This window comes from Achroia grisella, unplaced genomic scaffold, assembly GCF_030625045.1.
Source record: "Achroia grisella isolate CSIRO2021 unplaced genomic scaffold, CSIRO_AGI_Agris_v1 utg1062, whole genome shotgun sequence".
Taxonomy (NCBI): Eukaryota; Metazoa; Arthropoda; class Insecta; order Lepidoptera; family Pyralidae; genus Achroia; species Achroia grisella.
This window is the reverse complement of record NW_026712566.1, coordinates 4,505,635-4,524,176: the sequence shown is the minus strand read 5'-3', so window position 1 is coordinate 4,524,176 and position 18,542 is coordinate 4,505,635. Positions and strand designations below refer to the sequence as shown.

General features: G+C 33.5%; 1 protein-coding gene across 1 annotated transcript; it reads left to right on the top strand.

Annotated features, from left to right (window-relative positions):
• The first annotated feature begins 9,865 nt into the window (after nucleotides 1-9,865).
• LOC131854739 (uncharacterized) lies at nucleotides 9,866-17,445 on the top strand. Its single transcript, XM_059205884.1, has 6 exons — nucleotides 9,866-10,160; nucleotides 10,832-11,021; nucleotides 13,034-13,318; nucleotides 15,897-15,971; nucleotides 16,504-16,574; nucleotides 17,179-17,445. Exons 1-6 carry the CDS (start codon nucleotides 9,909-9,911, stop codon nucleotides 17,443-17,445), a joined length of 1,140 nt encoding a protein of 379 aa, XP_059061867.1. The 5' UTR covers nucleotides 9,866-9,908.
• Nucleotides 17,446-18,542: the final 1,097 nt, after the last annotated feature.

Sequence of the window (18,542 nt, the reverse complement as noted above, 5' to 3'; positions counted from 1 at the left end):
ATTTCAAGAAACTAACTTATATATGTATACACTATACTTATACACTGACTAGCTTTTGACCGCGGCTTCGTTCGCGTTAATTTATCCCCTTAGGGGTGGAATTTATCAAAATCCTTTCTTAGGGGATGCTTACGTCATAGCATCTACCTGCATGTCAAATTTCACCCGATCGGTTTAAAATTGACAAAGTTTCATACAAACTTTCATCCCCTATTTCATCCCCTTTGTATAATCAAATCTTGATAGGTATATAATCAAAAACCTTTCTTAGCGGATGCCTATGTCATAACATCTACCTGCATACCATTTCAGCCCGATCCGTCCAGTGGTTTGGGCTGTGCGTTGATAGATCACTATGTCAGTCACCTTTGAGTTATATATATTTAGATATGGTTCTGATTACTAAACGATTACTTGAATGACGAGCGTGCATGGCAATAGTTGTTCATGCACGGGATTTTCATAATGTTAGACATAGACACCTATATAAATATACATTCTAAAAAAAAAGTAATTCAATTGAGTTTATTGCCAGTTCTCCTCAATTGGATCTATATACTGGACTGGGCGGTAGGGAAAAAATTAAAATTATAATGTAAATTTGACGTTCATAAGCGGCTAAAATGTCCTACATGAATAAATGATTTTCGAATTTGAATTTGAATAATGGTATGGTGCACCCGCCAGCGCTAACGGTTTACACTGACGGGGCACCAGTGGAAGTTTATAAGATGAATATAAGGTCAAGTTAGTTAGCCAATCATGCCAAATTCACCAGGAATTTATCACGATGGTTTCCAGGGGGAACTGTGTGGAGGTCAACCTGACCCCACCCTGAACCTTGACCCCATGACTAATAATGTACCATGTCAGGTTGACTTTCACACAGTTCCCCCTGGAAACCACTCCCCTCATCACCAAGAGTTTGCTATTGACGTTACTGTTCATCAGTAGAGTCTTCAGCTTGTTTACCATTAATAATATAATAATAATCTCAGGACAATTCACACAGCGCCATCTAGATCCAAGTTAAGCTGGCTAAAGCTTGTGTTATGGGTACTAGATAATTGATAAAAATACATAGATTTATTCTTTTCTTAAATACATATTATACATAGAAAACACCCATACCGATACAGACAATCATGCTTATGAATACAAGTGTTTGTGCTGTGCGAGGAATCGAACCCGCGACCATCGGAATAAGACGGTGTGCTACACCACAAGACCACAGTTACATAATAAATCCATATAAAAAATCTTTAAATGCAACATTTGAAAAAAAGAGGTGCGTATAAAGAGTTCAATTTCAGGGGTGCATATTTATGATGTCTCAAGTAAATTTTATGAATACTCTTTATTTATGTGAATAATAATAGAAGGGGAGATTCGGTAGTATATTTTTTAAGACGTATCTCACAAGCAAAGTTAGAGATATTGAATTTTTTTGCAATGTTTTCAAAAAGAAAACGTGCGCATAAAAACTTAGAAATGGCAAGGCCAGAGAGGCCTTTGGACGGGATAATATAAATAATAGAAGTGCTATATTTTCTAATGCAATGATTTCAAAAAGAAAACGGAGTTACAAGACCTTAGAAATGGCCAGGCATGAGAGGCCCTTATACGGCCGGCACAATATAAAAGTTTAGAGTTTAAAACCATATAAAAGTTCAAATTCAAATTCAAAAATCATTTATTCATGTAGGACACTTTAGCTGCTTATAAACGTAATTTTTTTTATATTATAATTTATTTATTTATTTACTAGCTACCCACCCCGGCATCGCACAGGTGTAGATGTATTATACATATAAACCTTCCTCTTGAATCACTCTATCTATTTAAAAAAAACCGCATCAAAATCCGTTGTGTAGTTTTAAAGATTTAAGCATACATAGGGACAGACAGCGACAGCGACTTTGTTTTATACTATGTAATGATTACTACACATTCCTATTGTTAGTCAGTCAGTCAGAAATGTTGTTTTATTCCCATTTCGTAAAATGTATACATACAACTTTTTTAAATTACAGACTATGTTTTGTATTGTCGCTAATAATCAACATATTGCGATGATTTCTTTTTTTATTTGATACTACCTACCCACCCCGGCTTCGCACAGGTATAGATGTATTATACATATAAACCTTCCTCTTGAATCACTCTATCTATTTTAAAAAAACTGCATCAAAATCCGTTGCGTAGTTTTAAAGATTTAAGCATACATAGGGACAGACAGCGACAGCGACTTTGTTTTATACTATGTAATGATTACTACACATTCCTATTGTTAGTCAGTCAGTCAGAAATGATGTTTTATTCCCATTTCGTTAGGATGGTTTAGTTTATGTTAATAGTCAATTTGATGTCTTGTTTATGGTGTGATAAAAATATGTTTTTCGTTGCTAGTGTCGTAAGTGCCTATTAGTTGGGTAGGATGGGATTGGGCATCGTTATTGCTACTATAGTATACCCTAATAGCAGTTTCGTGCAAGAAGCTCATAGAGATACGAAACTTATTGGTCCAATATTATGTTAATAGCAATATATTGTGTTATAAATGTAATAAATGAAAAGAAGAAATTGAATTGTTATCTATTGTATACATGATCGTAGGTTCGATTCCTAATATGGTATGAAATAGAAATAGAAATAGAAATAGAAATAATCTTTATTCAAATAAACTCATTACAAGCACTCTTGAATAGTCATATTTTGATCCTACCACTCATTTGGAATGCAGATTCATCACAAGAAGAACGAGCAAGAAACTTGTGTGTTGCTCTTTTAAATAGATGTTTTTTTTTTATATATAACAAGTATAACAAGTACATGCGATAATCAACATAGAAATCACTACGCACTCATTATTAGTGTAATCAGATAATATTGTCAGTGCTATGTATTTAAAGTTTTTCTATAAAAATATTATTATCTAATTCTTCAATTATATAGTAAGCTTTTTTACAAAGGAAGTGTTTTATTTGACATTTAAATCTTTTTTCTGGCAGATTTATAACAGACTCTGGTATTTTATTGTAAAACCTTACACAATTTCCATAAAACGAATTACTAACTTTAGCCAAACGACATTTTATATTCATATAAGTATCATTGTTTGTATCGGTCTGGATGTTTTCTACGTATGTAATTACAAAACAAAATGTATCTAAGTATTTATATCAGTTTTCTAGTCCCTACTGCTTATATTATATTATATATGCTCGTGGGGACTGGTCTGTTCGGGGTACGAACACTGATTAGACTATTTGCTTTTACAATAGCATATGCAGGTGTCACTCTACTCTCCCAAATTTGAATTTAAAAATTTGTATTATTGTAAACATGTGTAACATTTGTTTGAAAAGAATACGAGCTGAGTTTCTTGTCAGTTCTACTCATCTCGAAGTCATTCCGAACTGGCGGTAGATTTGACATATCATAAGAGTCTGTAATAGACCTACATGAATGAAGATATTTTGGATTTGAATTTGATTATAACACAAGCTTTGCTTAGCGTGGGACTAGATGGCGTTGTGTACATTGTCTAGCGATTATTATTATTGTATATTCTAGTGGCCCCTCAGTGGTCGATACTCGACCATAATTTTTTTTAATATACAATAAGACCATAGACAAATAATATTACAGACAAGCAATATTAATCAATGCTCAATTTGACCACAGACAATTTTTTTTTATTATATGTATTATATACATAACACAAAGTCGCTGTCGCTGTCTGTCCGTCCCTATATATGCTTAAATCTTTAAAACTACGGAACGGATTTTGAAGCGGTTTTTTTAAATAGATAGAGTGATTTAAGAGGAAGGTTTATATGTATAATACATGTATACCCGTGGGAAGCCGGGGCGAGTAGCTAGTTATGCATAATTTGAAAACATTAACTTTCTGTACTCGTCTATATAAACTATAAGTGTGCGAAATTTCATACTGCTCCATCTGCATAATTTTCATAAAAATGGGTACAAAGTTTATGCTTCACGTAGTAGTGGTTTAGTAACACTCTTTGTAACTTGGGACTAGATTAGAGTTGCCAACCGCCCTGTTTTCCCAGGACATGTCCTAGTTTGTAGTGTCCTGGGGTGTCCTGGATAGTTTCTAAGCAGCATCCTGGGTTTGTAAAACGCCCTGATAAGATCATGTATTTACACAATTCGCGCGCCATTTTTACAATGGCCGGCTCGAATTGTAGAGTTTTTAAAACATTTTTAAGTATTAAGGACTGATTATTACCATCACTTGAATTTTATTAATTTAGCCTATTGACATTATCTATACATCTATACATATAAATAAAATTGGAGTGTCTGTTTGTAATATTGAAATAACCGTTTTTTACTACATGCATATGAATATATATACGGTACATATACCAAAATAAGCTCTTTTATGATTTTTGTCTGTCTGTCTGTCGGTCTGTTTGTTCCGGCTAATCTTTTTAATAGCTGTACCAATTTCGACGGGATTTTTTGACAGGTAGCTGATGTAATAAGGAGTAACTTAGGCTACTTTTGTTTTAGAAAAAATCCTTTTTGTTAGGAAAATAAAGTTAAATTCCACCCGTACGAAGTCGCGGGAACAGCTAGTATAATAATATAATAACAAGTATATTACTGAGTCCTGGTTTTAAACTAAATTATCTTGGTTTCTCCATCTTCAAATCCTAGTTTTTTTTTGGCAACCCTAGACTAGATGGAGTTGTGTGAGTTGTCCTGAGATATTACTTTGTTATTATTATTATTATCATTCTTTATTTTTTCTCAGCTTTTGCTGGTTTTCTCCACACTTACGGGCCGAAACCAAGTAAGTGCAGTGTGTGTATGTGTGTGTGCGCGTGTGTGTATGTGTGAGTGTGTGTGTACTTATTGTGTGCCTGGTGTGACTGGTGTTATATCATTTTCATCGCTTTCGAGAAATTATTATTATTATTATTATATAATCCAGACATGTGGCGGCGTGGTGGGAAAATACCAGGTCAATGGGCTCTAAAAAAAGTATGGTCGAATTATTAATGCGCAGTGATGGCTGGCTTAATATTTATCCATCATACTCGTGAACGAGTGCTACTTGTAGGGACTGCTCTGCTCTTATCACTACCACTGATTTAATCTTATTGTGTATTTATATTTGACCCAAAAATTAGTGCTTGTTGGTAGTTTGTATTCACACGTTTCGACTTGTAAATGTAAACTTACAAGGATTATTTAAAAGAGCAACACACAAGTTTCTTGCTCGTTCTTCTTGTGATGAGACAGCTTTCCGAACGAGTGGTAGATAAAAAAAAATTGTTATGACTATTCAAAGTGCTTAAATTAAGTTTATTTGAATAAATGATTTTCTATTCTATTCTATTCTATTCTATTATTTTTTTAAATTGTTATTTTGAATGGTACACCTACATTTTTTTTTATTATTATTATTTTTAATGCACTGCCCACATAGATCTCTGTTTGCCTAATGGTTGACTGGGAGAAAATACCTCATGGTGTTAAGTCCGCTATATGCATCTATATTTGTGCATAAAAGTTTAAATAAATAAATTATTAATGTAACTGAGAATTAAAAAAATAAATTGGCAATCTTACAATTAATATTTAAAAACCCAATCTCATAACTGATTTATCCCCAACCTTTCACGAGGGATTGCATAAAGTACGACGACACGTTTCCATAAACTTTGTTTAAGTTAAAAGAGCTTTCTTGGAGCTTTTATAAGCAAGGCTATCCACATTATCCCCTCCACAACGACCTCCTTTTACGATTACTTGTATTTATACGTCAAAAAAGCAAACTCTTGTACCTTTGGGGTAATAAAAGGTAATATAGAAGCAGCCGAATCTTAGAGGGGAAGTAATTTTGGCGGGCTTATGACTTTTGTGAATGAACATTAAAACAAAGCTCGGGGCTGTGTCCAGGGTGGTTTTTGTCGTCGTTAAATGTTCGCTGTGGCTGTATTAAATAATGAACTGAATTAACAAATTATTAAAGTTGTTTGTTTTATCATTGTTGATTCATTTATTAACTAGTGGTCGAAAAGAGCTTATTCCTTTTTAAAAGGCCGACAACGTACTTGCAATTCCCCTGGTGTTGCGGGTGCTCATGGGCGGCGGTAATCACTTACCATCAGGTGAGCCGCATGCTCGTTTGTCCTCTGTGTTATAAAAAAAAAATTACCATAATTTATTTAACATTCAATAAGACTATAAACAAATATTAAAGACAATATTAATCTATTCTCAATTTGACCATAGACTACATTACATAGTATGAAACTAAGTCGCTGTCGCTGTCTGTCCGTCCCTATGTATTAAACCTTTAAAACTACGCAACGGATTTTGAAGCGGTTCTTTTAATAGATAGAGTGATTCAAGAGGAAGGTTTATATGTATAATACATGTACACCCGGGCTAAGACAGGGTGGGTAGGTGTTAGGGATTATTAGTAATGTACTATGTCAAGTTCACCTCCATGTGGTCCCTGGAAACCATCATGATAAATTCCTGATGCATTTGTAGGTAGGCAAACTAACTTCAAGCTCATCTTATCATCCTCCATTGGTGCCCCGTCTCGAAAGCGGAAACCGTTAGCGCAGGCGGGTGCACCATTACATGACTACGACTGATTTAATCTTATTGTGTACTTATATTTAACCTAAATAAATTAGTGCTGGTTGGTAGTTTGTATTCACACGTTTCGACTTGTAAATGTAAACTTAGAAGGATTGTTTAAAAGAGCAACACACAAGTTTGTCGGTCGTTCTTCTTGTGATGAGACAGCTTACCGAATGAGCGGTAGATTAAAAAAAACTACTATGACTGTTCAAAAGTGCTTAAATTGAGTTTATTTGAATAAATGAGTTTTTATTCTATTCTATTCTATTATCATATATTTAAAAAATAAAGTGAAGCTTGTAATATGAGCAGTAGATAACTGATAAACATGTTATTTTTCTAGTACATACATACATCTGTATCTAATCTATATTAATGTAGTAAAGACTTTGGACCTTAATTACGGAAATTAACTGACTTACTGACTAAATAGAAAATACTGGCTATATATTTTTTTAAACTACATATTTTATAATCTGTTTCTTGCATATTCTTCTCAATTGAATCTGTACACTGAATTGAACGGTAGGGAAAAAGTATTAATACAAGATTTTTGACGTTCAAAAGCGGCTAAAATGTCATTAAAAAATGTCCTACATAAATAAATGATTTTTGAATTTGATATGTTTTAAAAATAGAAATAATCTTTATTGAAATAAACTTATTATAAACACTTTTGAATGGTCATATTTTTTTATTCTACCACTCATTCGGATCGCAGACTCATCACAAGAAGAACGAGCAAGAAACTTGTGTGTTGCTCTTTTAAATAGATGTTGTTCAGAATTATGTTTTTAAGAATTTTATCTGAACACAAACTGTCAAATGGCAAAGATTATATAAAGTTTATATGTAGTAGAAATATATGTTGGAAAATCCAACAAAAATAATAATTAAAACATCTTCAATAATTCATTTCATAATATCTAAATATATATAACTCAAGGTGACTGACGTAGTGATCTATCAACGCACAGCCCAAACCACTGGACGGATCGAGCTGAAATTTGGCATGCAGGTAGATGTTATGACGTAGGCATTCGCTAAGAAAGGATTTTGATTAATCCTACCCCCAAGGGGATAAAATAGGGGATGAAAGTTTATATGAAACTTTGTCAATTTTAAACCGATCGGGCTGAGACTTATGGTCGAGCGCATAAACCTACTATGACGTAGGCATACCCTGATAAGAAATATATTCAATATTTTTTTTTCTATTTGGATTTTGATAAATTCCACCACTTAAGAACGACGAGCGACCAAGCCGTGGGCAAAAGCTAGCTCAAATATACAACGCCGTGTTCTCTATATTACGATAGTCATTTGTCTTTCTGTTCTTCAACATCGACATTTCAATAAATGTATATAATTACGATTTAATATAAAATTTGATATTTTATAATTATTTACAACATTACTCGTTGAGGTTCATATACTATCTTATATATAAAATTCTCGTGTCACAACATTAGTTACCATATTCCTCCGAAACGGTTTAACAGATTTTTATGAAATTTTGCATGAATCATCAGTAGGTCTGAGAATCGGCTACTATCTATTTTTCATACCCCTAAGTGATAAAGGTGGTCCACCCCTAACATTTGTTTTATTTATTCGACATTTTTTTATAATATGACATTAAAAATACATACAACCCGAAATTTTCACCGTTCTACCATCAGCCCCTAATTTTAATAGCGATTTCATGTCAAAACAAAGTTTGCAGGATTCCTAGTATTATTATAATAATTAAAAAATATTTGAATATATTAAAAAAAGTTATTACAAATTAATAATTTAGTGTTATCTGTGGCACTGTGACTATATATAGCGACGGTTACCACATACCATCAAGTGGTTCATTCACCGTTTGATTGATCACTAGAATTCTAAATTCCAATAAAAAAAAAAGAACAAAAATATCCGGAATCCGCGTGTAGAAAACAATGGCGAAATTAGATGACGTACATTCTAATTCACTTTAAATGAAAAAAAAATAAAAAAATGGCCGTACAAATACGTAAATGGAAATTCAACATGATTCCAGTATTATACCGAGTGCTATTAATACTGCAGTATTCATAATTCATTAGCTGAAATATTAAAAAGCAAAAGTCTTGAATACGCTTGTCGAACAATTAATATTTGAAGGGAATTCAATGTTCCCGTTGAGCCAAGGGCCGGTACGGCCCTCGTTCAGTCCAAATTTAATTCCCTCTCTATTTACATGACTTTAAACTTTATATCTATACAGTCAAAGAGCATAATGGACGTAAAAAAAAAGTGTGTTTGTAATTCAGTTACAGAAGCGTGAAAAAGCGGATCCAGAACGTACACATGGCGCGATCCCTTGTCGACGATGTCGCGTGGAAAGCAAACTCGATTCGAAATTCAAAAAAGAAATTCGAAATTCGAATGATTAATGTATGAACACAAAGGTTTACTATTGAAACCATAGACAGAAATTATAATGCGTACGCTGTGGCATTGTGCAGGTGACAGTCGACAACATTTGAATGTATTTAGTTTCCTAGATATTCCACTATTCCTAGATATTCAGCAAAAGTTATGGTTGGAATGTAAATTCAATCACAACTAGATAACAAATAGAGAATTTCCTACAGATAATATGTTTTATATAAAAATCTTCGTTAATTATTTAAATTTTAGTAACTTGCATTCTTGTGACACGCACCATTCCATAACGAATTGAGTATAGTGGCTTTGCGACGGCTTTGGATGAATAGCCTTCTCGTTTATTTTAATTTGTTTAAAACGCATTCATGCTAGAAATTGTAGTAGAAATTTATGGATACATTGAGTTTATTCTGATTTTTTTAATTTGGTTGGCTGAAAGTATTAATTTTCAAGCATTAAGAGTGACAATTTTAATATTTATCTTATCTATTTATGGATCTTTGTCGGCCTTAAGCTACGGGCTAGACATCCTGTTGACATATTTAAGATATAAAATAAGTATTTATACTGTAGAATTACTTAAAAGATTTCGCTTAGCTTCTAGTATTTGCTATTTCATTGTATTAGGAATTTATTGTTTTTTTTTTTTATTTTGCCTATCCGTAATGCAACGACCAGAGTCCATTCTGCCACAATTTTTTTCAGTTTTATGTTTACTTTTTAGTCTAAACGTAATTTGATATTTTGACATATTTATTTGTCAATAAGAATAGTAGTAAAAATGTCGTAAAACATAGGTTTTTGATGACTATTGATATAATAATATATTGTTAAAATTCTTTATTATTGCTCTAATGTCTGCAGAGGATTCATGCAATCTAGAATGTATCAAAGATACAGTTCCCGTTAAGGAGTTTGTGGGGCCCGTGAAGATAGTTCTGGTAGATATACCCAAAGCTGAATATAGGAAGAGGCTCTGGTACGCAGCCTGTATCACCTTGGCCAATATGTTTATGGGAGCAACCACATTCACCATTCTTTGTTACACTTTGTGTTTTAAAGGAGAAATTCACAATATTTTGCATATAGCTTTATGTACAATTGGGGTATGTTTAATTTTTTTTAATCTTCTTTAAAAGTAATGATAGATAATCTGACTGTAGATCTAATAGAAGGCGCCAAATCAAATCAAAATATCTTTATTCATGTAGGTCTATTAGACTCTTATGAAATGTCGAATCTACCGTCAGTTCGGAATGATTTCGAGATGAGAAGAACTGACAAGAAACTCAAGAAAACCAACAGGCTAAACTACTTGCGAAGCATTTTGTGGTAAATAGATAAGTGTAGATAAGTTTGAGGGGTTAAGGAGATTTAATCTGTAATTTCACTGTTAAGAACCATCCAGCGATATAAATTGACACAGAGTTTGTTTTTAATACTTTATTGTAAAATAAGATATGTATAATAATAATAATAATAATCTCAGGACAATTCACACAGCGCCATCTAGACCCAAGTTAAGCCAGCTAAAGCTTGTGTTATGGGTACTAGATAACTGATACATACATATTACACATAGGAAACACATACTTATGAATGATGAATAATTATGAATATGAACAATCATACTCATGAATACAAATGTTTGTGCCGTGCGAGGAATCGAACCCGCGACCATCGGACGTAAAGCGCTAGACCACAGAGGTCGTCAAATATACATATATGATATATATGATATAATTTGCGATTGGAAAGACCTTTTCTTCCGTTTCAGTACCAGCTGTTGATTCCATCAGGAATATTGATCCTAAACTACCTACACGGTGCAGCGGTCCCCCAGAAAGTATCTGGTAGGAAGGGTGAACACATGTTCATACAGTTCTGCGGGCTGGCGTGTGCTGGAGCCGGTACAGCCATCGTTGTCTTATTGGCAGGATTTAACTTCACCACACATTCTATGGCTGGTAAGCTAATATCAACCTATTTATAAAAGAAGGAAAGTTTAATTTTGAATCTTGTTTTAATTAGTTGCAAGTATGGGCATGTTATGACGACTGAATGGAAGTGGATTGTCTTAAAGAAAGTGCATGGATGGAAAGGGAGAGGAAAAAAAAAGCCCAAAAAAAGATGGATGGAGTGTGTGAAAGATGATATGAATAAAAGAAGAGTATGGTTAGATATGACGGCCGATAGAGAGCAGTGGAAGAGAATGACATACTGCGCCGACCCCAAATAATGGGATAAAGGCAAGGCAATGATGATATATCTAGAATACGAATTAGAAAATGAACTAATTTATGAGTATGTCAAGGCAATATGTACTATCATCAATTTACTATTAAATTCGTAAAACGGTTAAAATATAATAATAATAATACGATAGCCGAAAAAATAACAAAATATAAAGAATTACAAACGGAAATAAACCGACTCTAGCACTTACAAAAAGTAACAATAGTACCAATCGTCCTCTCAACTACAGGTGTCATACCGAAACAGATGCACCAGTCAATAAATACCCTCAACTTGCCCCCTAATATATACCGCCAGCTGCAGAAGGCTGTAGTTCTAAACTCATGCCGCATTGTTAGAAAATTTCTACAAACAGATTAGGCCAACATTCATATTATAGCACAGATAACATAAAATTACATATATAGTATATTCACCTAGAAATAGAACATTGTTCTGTACTTGGTTTAGGCCCGTACATACCAAGATTACCGGCGAAACTCGAGAGGAAAAATAATAAAAGTAATAATAATAATAATAAAATGGAAAAAACCAGAAAAAGCTGAGAGAGTGAGATGATAGAGAGAATAATAATAATAACACAGAATAATTTACAAAGAACTATCTAGACCTAAGTTAAATATAGATTTTGTAACACAAGGTACTAGACAACTGATATAAATATATAGAATTTTTAAATACAATAAAAATTCTATTTATTTATATCAGTTGTCTAGTACCATGTTTATATAATCTATATTTTACTTAGTTGGTATTTTCTACCACACAAACAACTATACTCCTGAATACAAATATTTCTACAGTCCGAGGAATCGAACTCGCGACAATCCGAAAAAGACGGTGTTTTAAACCATTAGACCGGTGAGGCCGTTATTTGCATTATGGCAGTATATTCCTTACCTTCCATTCTTGACGACCAAGTTGTGATGATTACCCTGTACCCTATCCTGGAATATAACATAATATTTTAACCAATACGATATTGAAACCTACCAGAAAAGAACTTACTCCTTTTTAAAAGGCCGACAACGGACTTGCAGTTCCCCTGGTGTTGCGGGTGATCATGGGCGGCGGTAATCACTTACCATCAGGTGAGCCGCACGCTTGTTGGTCCCCTGTTATATAAAAAACCCGTCTTACTCGAACACTGTTAAAAACTTCACATCAAAGCAAACTTCAAATTGATGCATGACGGTAGTTTTGATTTCTGAATATATTCGTAACATCATGACGTCATCACGCTATCATGTACTCGTTGCTGTCTAAGTATATAGGTGGTAGATACCACTTACCATTAGATTCTTCGTCATTATCTTCTCTGTCGTTCACTCTTGGCAGAGTGGTCGTGGATTTTGTGATGGTATATCTTGTGGTATGGTATCGTTGTGATCTTTGCCGACAGAGCTCCTTACAATTTTTCTCCTCGTCATTATAGTGAGATAAAAAAAAAACATCTACATGACTTAAGATATACTTTTTTAATTATGACACTTTTTTTAAAAGTATCAATCGTACCACTATTTTTTTATTGAGTACCCCATAATCAGCTGCGTTACAACCATGATCTTCCATACATGCCTGCCCAGCATTTTATTTATCACCACCATCACCACCATCACCACATCTACCACTCTTCAGTTTAGCTGTGATTATGGGATCGAGCAAGATCTCATGATTTCCCTAAAATTACTATAGATATTTTGAATAATAACTTTCCATTCAGGGTTGGCAGCAGGCGGTCTGGCTGCACTTACTGCTCTGACCGGTCCACTGGCATACCTTGGTACAGAAGACAGTTCTTGCAGCAGCATAATCCGAGGAATTCACGTAATCCTCGGCGTACCTGCATTCGTGGCATCATCAGTTTGTTTCATTCTCGGGATCCGTAAAGAAGTCTTTGCTAATTGGGTTCCACTGCCGGATATGGTCAATTTATTAACTATATTTTGCGCTTTTTATACTTTAGTGATAATTTTGAAACCCTTGCAGACATTATTTTCAAAAAAAGGTGAGAAATAGATATACTTGTTAAATAGTAGCGAATAAATAAATAAAAATATTACAATCTTTTATTTTATATATTAACTAGCTACTTACCCCGGCTTCCTACAGGTGTATATATATATACCTTGCTCTTGGATAACTAATGCTAAAAATTGTATTAAAATCCGTTGCGTAGTTTAAAAGATCTAAGGTCAACAGACAGCGAGAGCGACTTTGTTTTATACTATGTAAAGGAGATTCTATATGTCAGTATTGCTATTCCCATTCCTTTTACTTACTGAATGAATTAAAAGAAATAATGTTTCTATAAGACTGCATAAATTAAAAAAAAATATATGTTTATGAGGAATAAAAACTAAGAAAGAAAAGAATATTTAGTCAATTTATCAAATTAGGCTTTATGATATTAATTACTTGTTTTTATTGTTATATTTATAGTTTATTTAAATATTATATTATGGATTAGAAATATGTATATTATGATGAAATATATGATATAACAATGCAGTCTAAAGTACCAGAAAAAATCACAAAAGGACCATTTTGTAATTTTCACTCATCAGGATTGTGGTACTGGAGTCTAAAAGAGAATACTGTAGGACCGATTTTTTTTAATAATGCTTTATTAATGACCATGAAGTGTAGGACAGTGTGGAGTTGCCAACTTTTTTTGACAAAAAAAAACGTATATCCTGATTTGGATAGGAAACAAATAAAGTATTAGGAAAAAAGTTATTTCATTTGTTTTAATTAAAAACGTATATTTGTGTGCTTTTAAAACTAGAGCCGTGACATTTGTCTAATCTAATCTAATCTTAGGACTAGCGAAAGCTTGCTGATACATATACATAGATTTTTTTTTTGTAAATACATACATATTATACATACATACATATTATAGTAAACTTTATTAGATAATTTAGTTAAAAATGTAACAAAAAAACTTAAAGTGTCACAGAACTTTTGTTGCCAATATTCCCGGAAAAAACACTATTTTATATGACTATCATGTCCCTATATAATTTTTTTTCGACAAGCCGTATCAATCTTATGTCTGACGTTCATTTATTTCATTTTATTATTTGTAGTAAGCCAAGAAATTTTCAGGTTTTGTTCCTGATAGGCCAAGCTTTCGAAACATAAGCAAATGTATCGTTTGCGTCGGACATCTGGAATTGTCGTGGCCTTCTACCAAATCGCGTACGTCAGTCATATATGTCTGACATGGCTCATGTAGAACTTTTTAGCGTCAGACATATATGTCTGACATGGCTCATGTAGAACTTCTTAACGTCAGACATATATGACTGAAATGTTAATATTTGTGGTTTTCATAATAAACCTTAACATGGTGTATCACAGGGATGTATATTGAGCCCTCTAAGAATTTAGCTGCCAGATTCCTATGAATTATATTTTCTTTAATCCCTTACAAAAACAATATTAATCAAGTATCTAGTGTTGTATGTTTCTGCAAAGTAAATAGATTCAAATAAATAGTAATACAGTGTGTAGATAGGTATGCTTTCTGACCGTCTACAAACACTATTGCACCATTGAAATATGTATTAACACATAATAGAAAGCTCGGTCCTAAATCTCGGTGAGCATAGATTTTATAGTATTCACTGCGTTGGGTGTGGATTGTTATTTATTAGACATTGCAGACTCCGTTTATTTTCTATTAAAAATATATGTCGCCATTCTGTTCATGCTAAGGACGTTATCTTCATCACAATCATAGGCTATTGGTTCATTGAGTATGGGTCTTTCATTATAAGAAGAAGATTTAGCATACACATTTTTAATAGCTGGTAATAGAATAGTGCTTGTGCCTGCGTTAACTACATATGCTATTGTTGTACCAGTGGAGGATAGAATGATGAGGATCAATCCAGCTTAGTTAGCTTATGATGGCGAAATCATTATCGAATTATGTAAACTAAGTTTTAAAAATTGTGTATTTTTATAATGATGTACAATGAGTACATTTGAGAGTAGTTAAGGCAGAGTTTCTTGTCAGTTCTTCTTGGTTCGAACTACTTTCGGAATTGACGATAGTTTTGGCCTATCATAGGTGTCTGTCATTATACGTACATGAATTATATTGGATATGATTGATTTGACTAACCACTATGGTAATTGTGGTGTAATTTCACTGCCGTATATAAACCTTACCATTACAGTTTTCAAAGCAAGACGCTTAACAGAACGCTTTAAGTGAGAAAGAGGCACCCATGTAGACAACTTATAAAGTTTAACTCTAGTCAATACATTTAAGATGATAAGAATTTTTATTTGAATCTTAGAACACATATAGGTTCAATTAGGAATAGTATACATTACAGAATATTTAGACTAGTAGAATATGGGTAAACCTGCGTGTGTATACCATACCGATACAAAATGGCTCATAGCTGAGTGTGGAGAATTACTCAAGGAGCAAAGGAATGATTTTTAGCGCGGGTTAAAAAATCTGAATGTACTATACATAAATACATACTACGTAATTTTTTTAGTACCACTTCTTGTCTGCTGAAGTTATACTGGCTCTGAATTATGCCAACGGTTGGTCGGCACAGATAAAACACCGGAGGTTGACGCACGTGCTCCATCAGATATGTGCTGTGACGAGCGTCACAGTCAGAAATACGCTTGTTGGTGTAGTAAATGGATATTCAGGCACCGCACACCGGATTACTAATACTTATTGGTACAATAGTCAATATATAATTAAAAATAAATAGCTAATATTTGGAGTCTATGTCTAGGAATAATCAGTGATAAAATTATAATAAAGAGACCAATAGAAGAGGAGAAAATTTTTAAAATAATAATAATCTTTATTATCTAATAAAATAGTTTTAGATTCTGATATTATGGCGAACCACACACTAGACATGCAAATCTGTATAGTGTGATTCAAAGGATATGTTAGATGCTCGGTTGACTTACTTGAATATTTTAATATATCAATTATTCGAATATACGACCATACAAAAACCTTTTCAATTATATATTAGTTTAAAAATAGTACTTAAATAGCTTTTAAGTTTATCAATATCCTATACAGGCACTCCTATATACTGCTTTTAGTAAGTTTACTGAGTGCTTATAATATAAGGCACTTTTACATACTCTTAAGTGTTTTCTAAGTCTTTTTTATATTTCATGTACCTATAATTCCAGTTATGCTTTCTCAAGCGGACCTTGCGCTTTATTTGGCGCACGACATCTCAAGATGCTGCATACGAGCATCGGTATACCTACATTCGTAATGTCTTCCATATATTTTTGCTTTGGTTTCACACACCCGTCTTCAAGGACTGGACCATCCTCTTCATTGTTTACATCATTGTGTCATTCATAATTTTGTACACCATTATCATTGTAATCGGCGTTTTTACAAAATGTATCTTAAAATTGTAATTCCGTTTTTTCATTAACATTTACAGCTACCGGTTTTCTATTAATCGTTAATACAATCAATTTATCGTATTAATATCGTATCGTTATTTATCTATAAACGTGACAATTGTCAATTAATCTAAATCAAAGCTGTTTATTTGGTTCTGTTTAGGTTTTAGATATTATTTCGTTTTTAGTTTGTGTAGTGACCCTAGACGGAGCATCGGTACTGTAACAGTATCAAAAGCTTCTCAAAAGTCATAGATAGATACTCCATCTACGACTTTTCATATCTTTTGATTTATACATTGGAAATTTGGATTGCAGTTAATTATTGGAATGTGTTGGAGTGCAGTGTCTACAACCAAATTTGATTTGTTGTTCAGTGAATAGGGTTTGAAAATATGGATTACTATTGTGGTGTATGTGTTAGTGATAAATGTGAAATAATTTTAGTTGGAAATAGAATTTGAAACAAATGTGTTTCACATCATTTTCAAAGAAGCACAGAAGGATCAAAGATGTATAGAGAAGATGTTGTACTTATATGGATTGGCAAGCCAAAGCTATCGATACAAATTTAGGTGCCTTTCCATGGACACATGGATCTATGGCTTTTATGCCATGCCATGCCATGTCCTCCAGACCATGGCAAGTTCTACGAATAGAACCAGCCACCGAAATACAGAGAAGCTGTTAGTGGACGACGTTGCGGCAGCGTAAGGACGGCAGAAATAGGTATGTACTTGTACTAATTTATTAATCTACACATATAAACAAAATTGGAGTGTCTGTTTGTAACATTGAAATAATCGGTTTTTTCTACATGCATATGAATATAAATACGGTGTTATACACATTTTGTCTACCTGATTGTCTGTCTATTTGTTCAGGGTAATCTCTGAAATGGCTGGACTGATTTTGACGGGATTGTTTTGGGAGGTAGCTGATGTAATAAGGAGTAACTTAGGCTACTTTTATTTTAGAAAAATAAGTTAAATTCCACGCGGACGAAGTCGTCCGTAGAGCTAGTCTAAATTAATAGTAATAGGTGGAATATGTTACCAATTGCAACAGATAAAAGAAATAGAAATAAGCTTTATTCAAAATAAGAAATAGAAATAAGCTCGTTCGTGGTAGCCTCGCACGCTCTATGAACCGCGTTGCTAGACCTTGCCACCAAAAACAAGTGGAAGAAACACGAGGGATTTTAACCAGTAACAGCCAGTCCTCACCCAATTACTTCTACGGGGTGGACAGGTCTCCATGAGGAATTTCGTCAGGTAAAAAAAAGTGTACCGTTACCATCTGTTGCCGACAACTTCATCATCAGTATTTAGATATACTTATAATAAATCTGTAGAGAGGTCAATTCTGTACATAAAATATATTTCCAAAATAATGATCAGGGGGTGATTAGTGATCGATACTGATGCCAAAAATGTAATCAGTTTTAATTAGACAGTATTAATTACACAAATGTTATTTGACAGCATTGGTGGTTTAGCAGTGGAACATGATGAGATGAGCATGAGGTCAGATTAGTTAGCCCATCGTGACAACCAGGAATTTGTCACGTTGGTTTCCAGGGGGAGCCGCGTGGAGGTCAACCTAACATGGTACATTGCTAGCAATAGGGTTATCAATCCACATTACTAACAATCACCTTTCCCCATTTTTTTTTCTTTCATTTACTAATTTTTATTTAATTACTGTTGTGTTCCCGCTGCAGTCATACCATCCATTTAAAAATACCATCTGGGCCAAAACCCTTAGCGACAGTAATCTCCAATAGATTATGAAGTAATAGAATTAACCTG

Excerpts from the sequence above, each read along its gene's own strand:
- LOC131854739 (XM_059205884.1), top strand. The coding sequence starts at position 9,909 with ATGTCTGCAGAGGATTCATGCAATCTAGAATGTATCAAAGATACAGTT. Across the intron at positions 11,022-13,033 it reads CACCACACATTCTATGGCTG|GGTTGGCAGCAGGCGGTCTG; the intron begins GTAAGCTAATAT and ends CTTTCCATTCAG. Across the intron at positions 16,575-17,178 it reads GATGCTGCATACGAGCATCG|TTGGAAATAGAATTTGAAAC; the intron begins GTATACCTACAT and ends AAATAATTTTAG.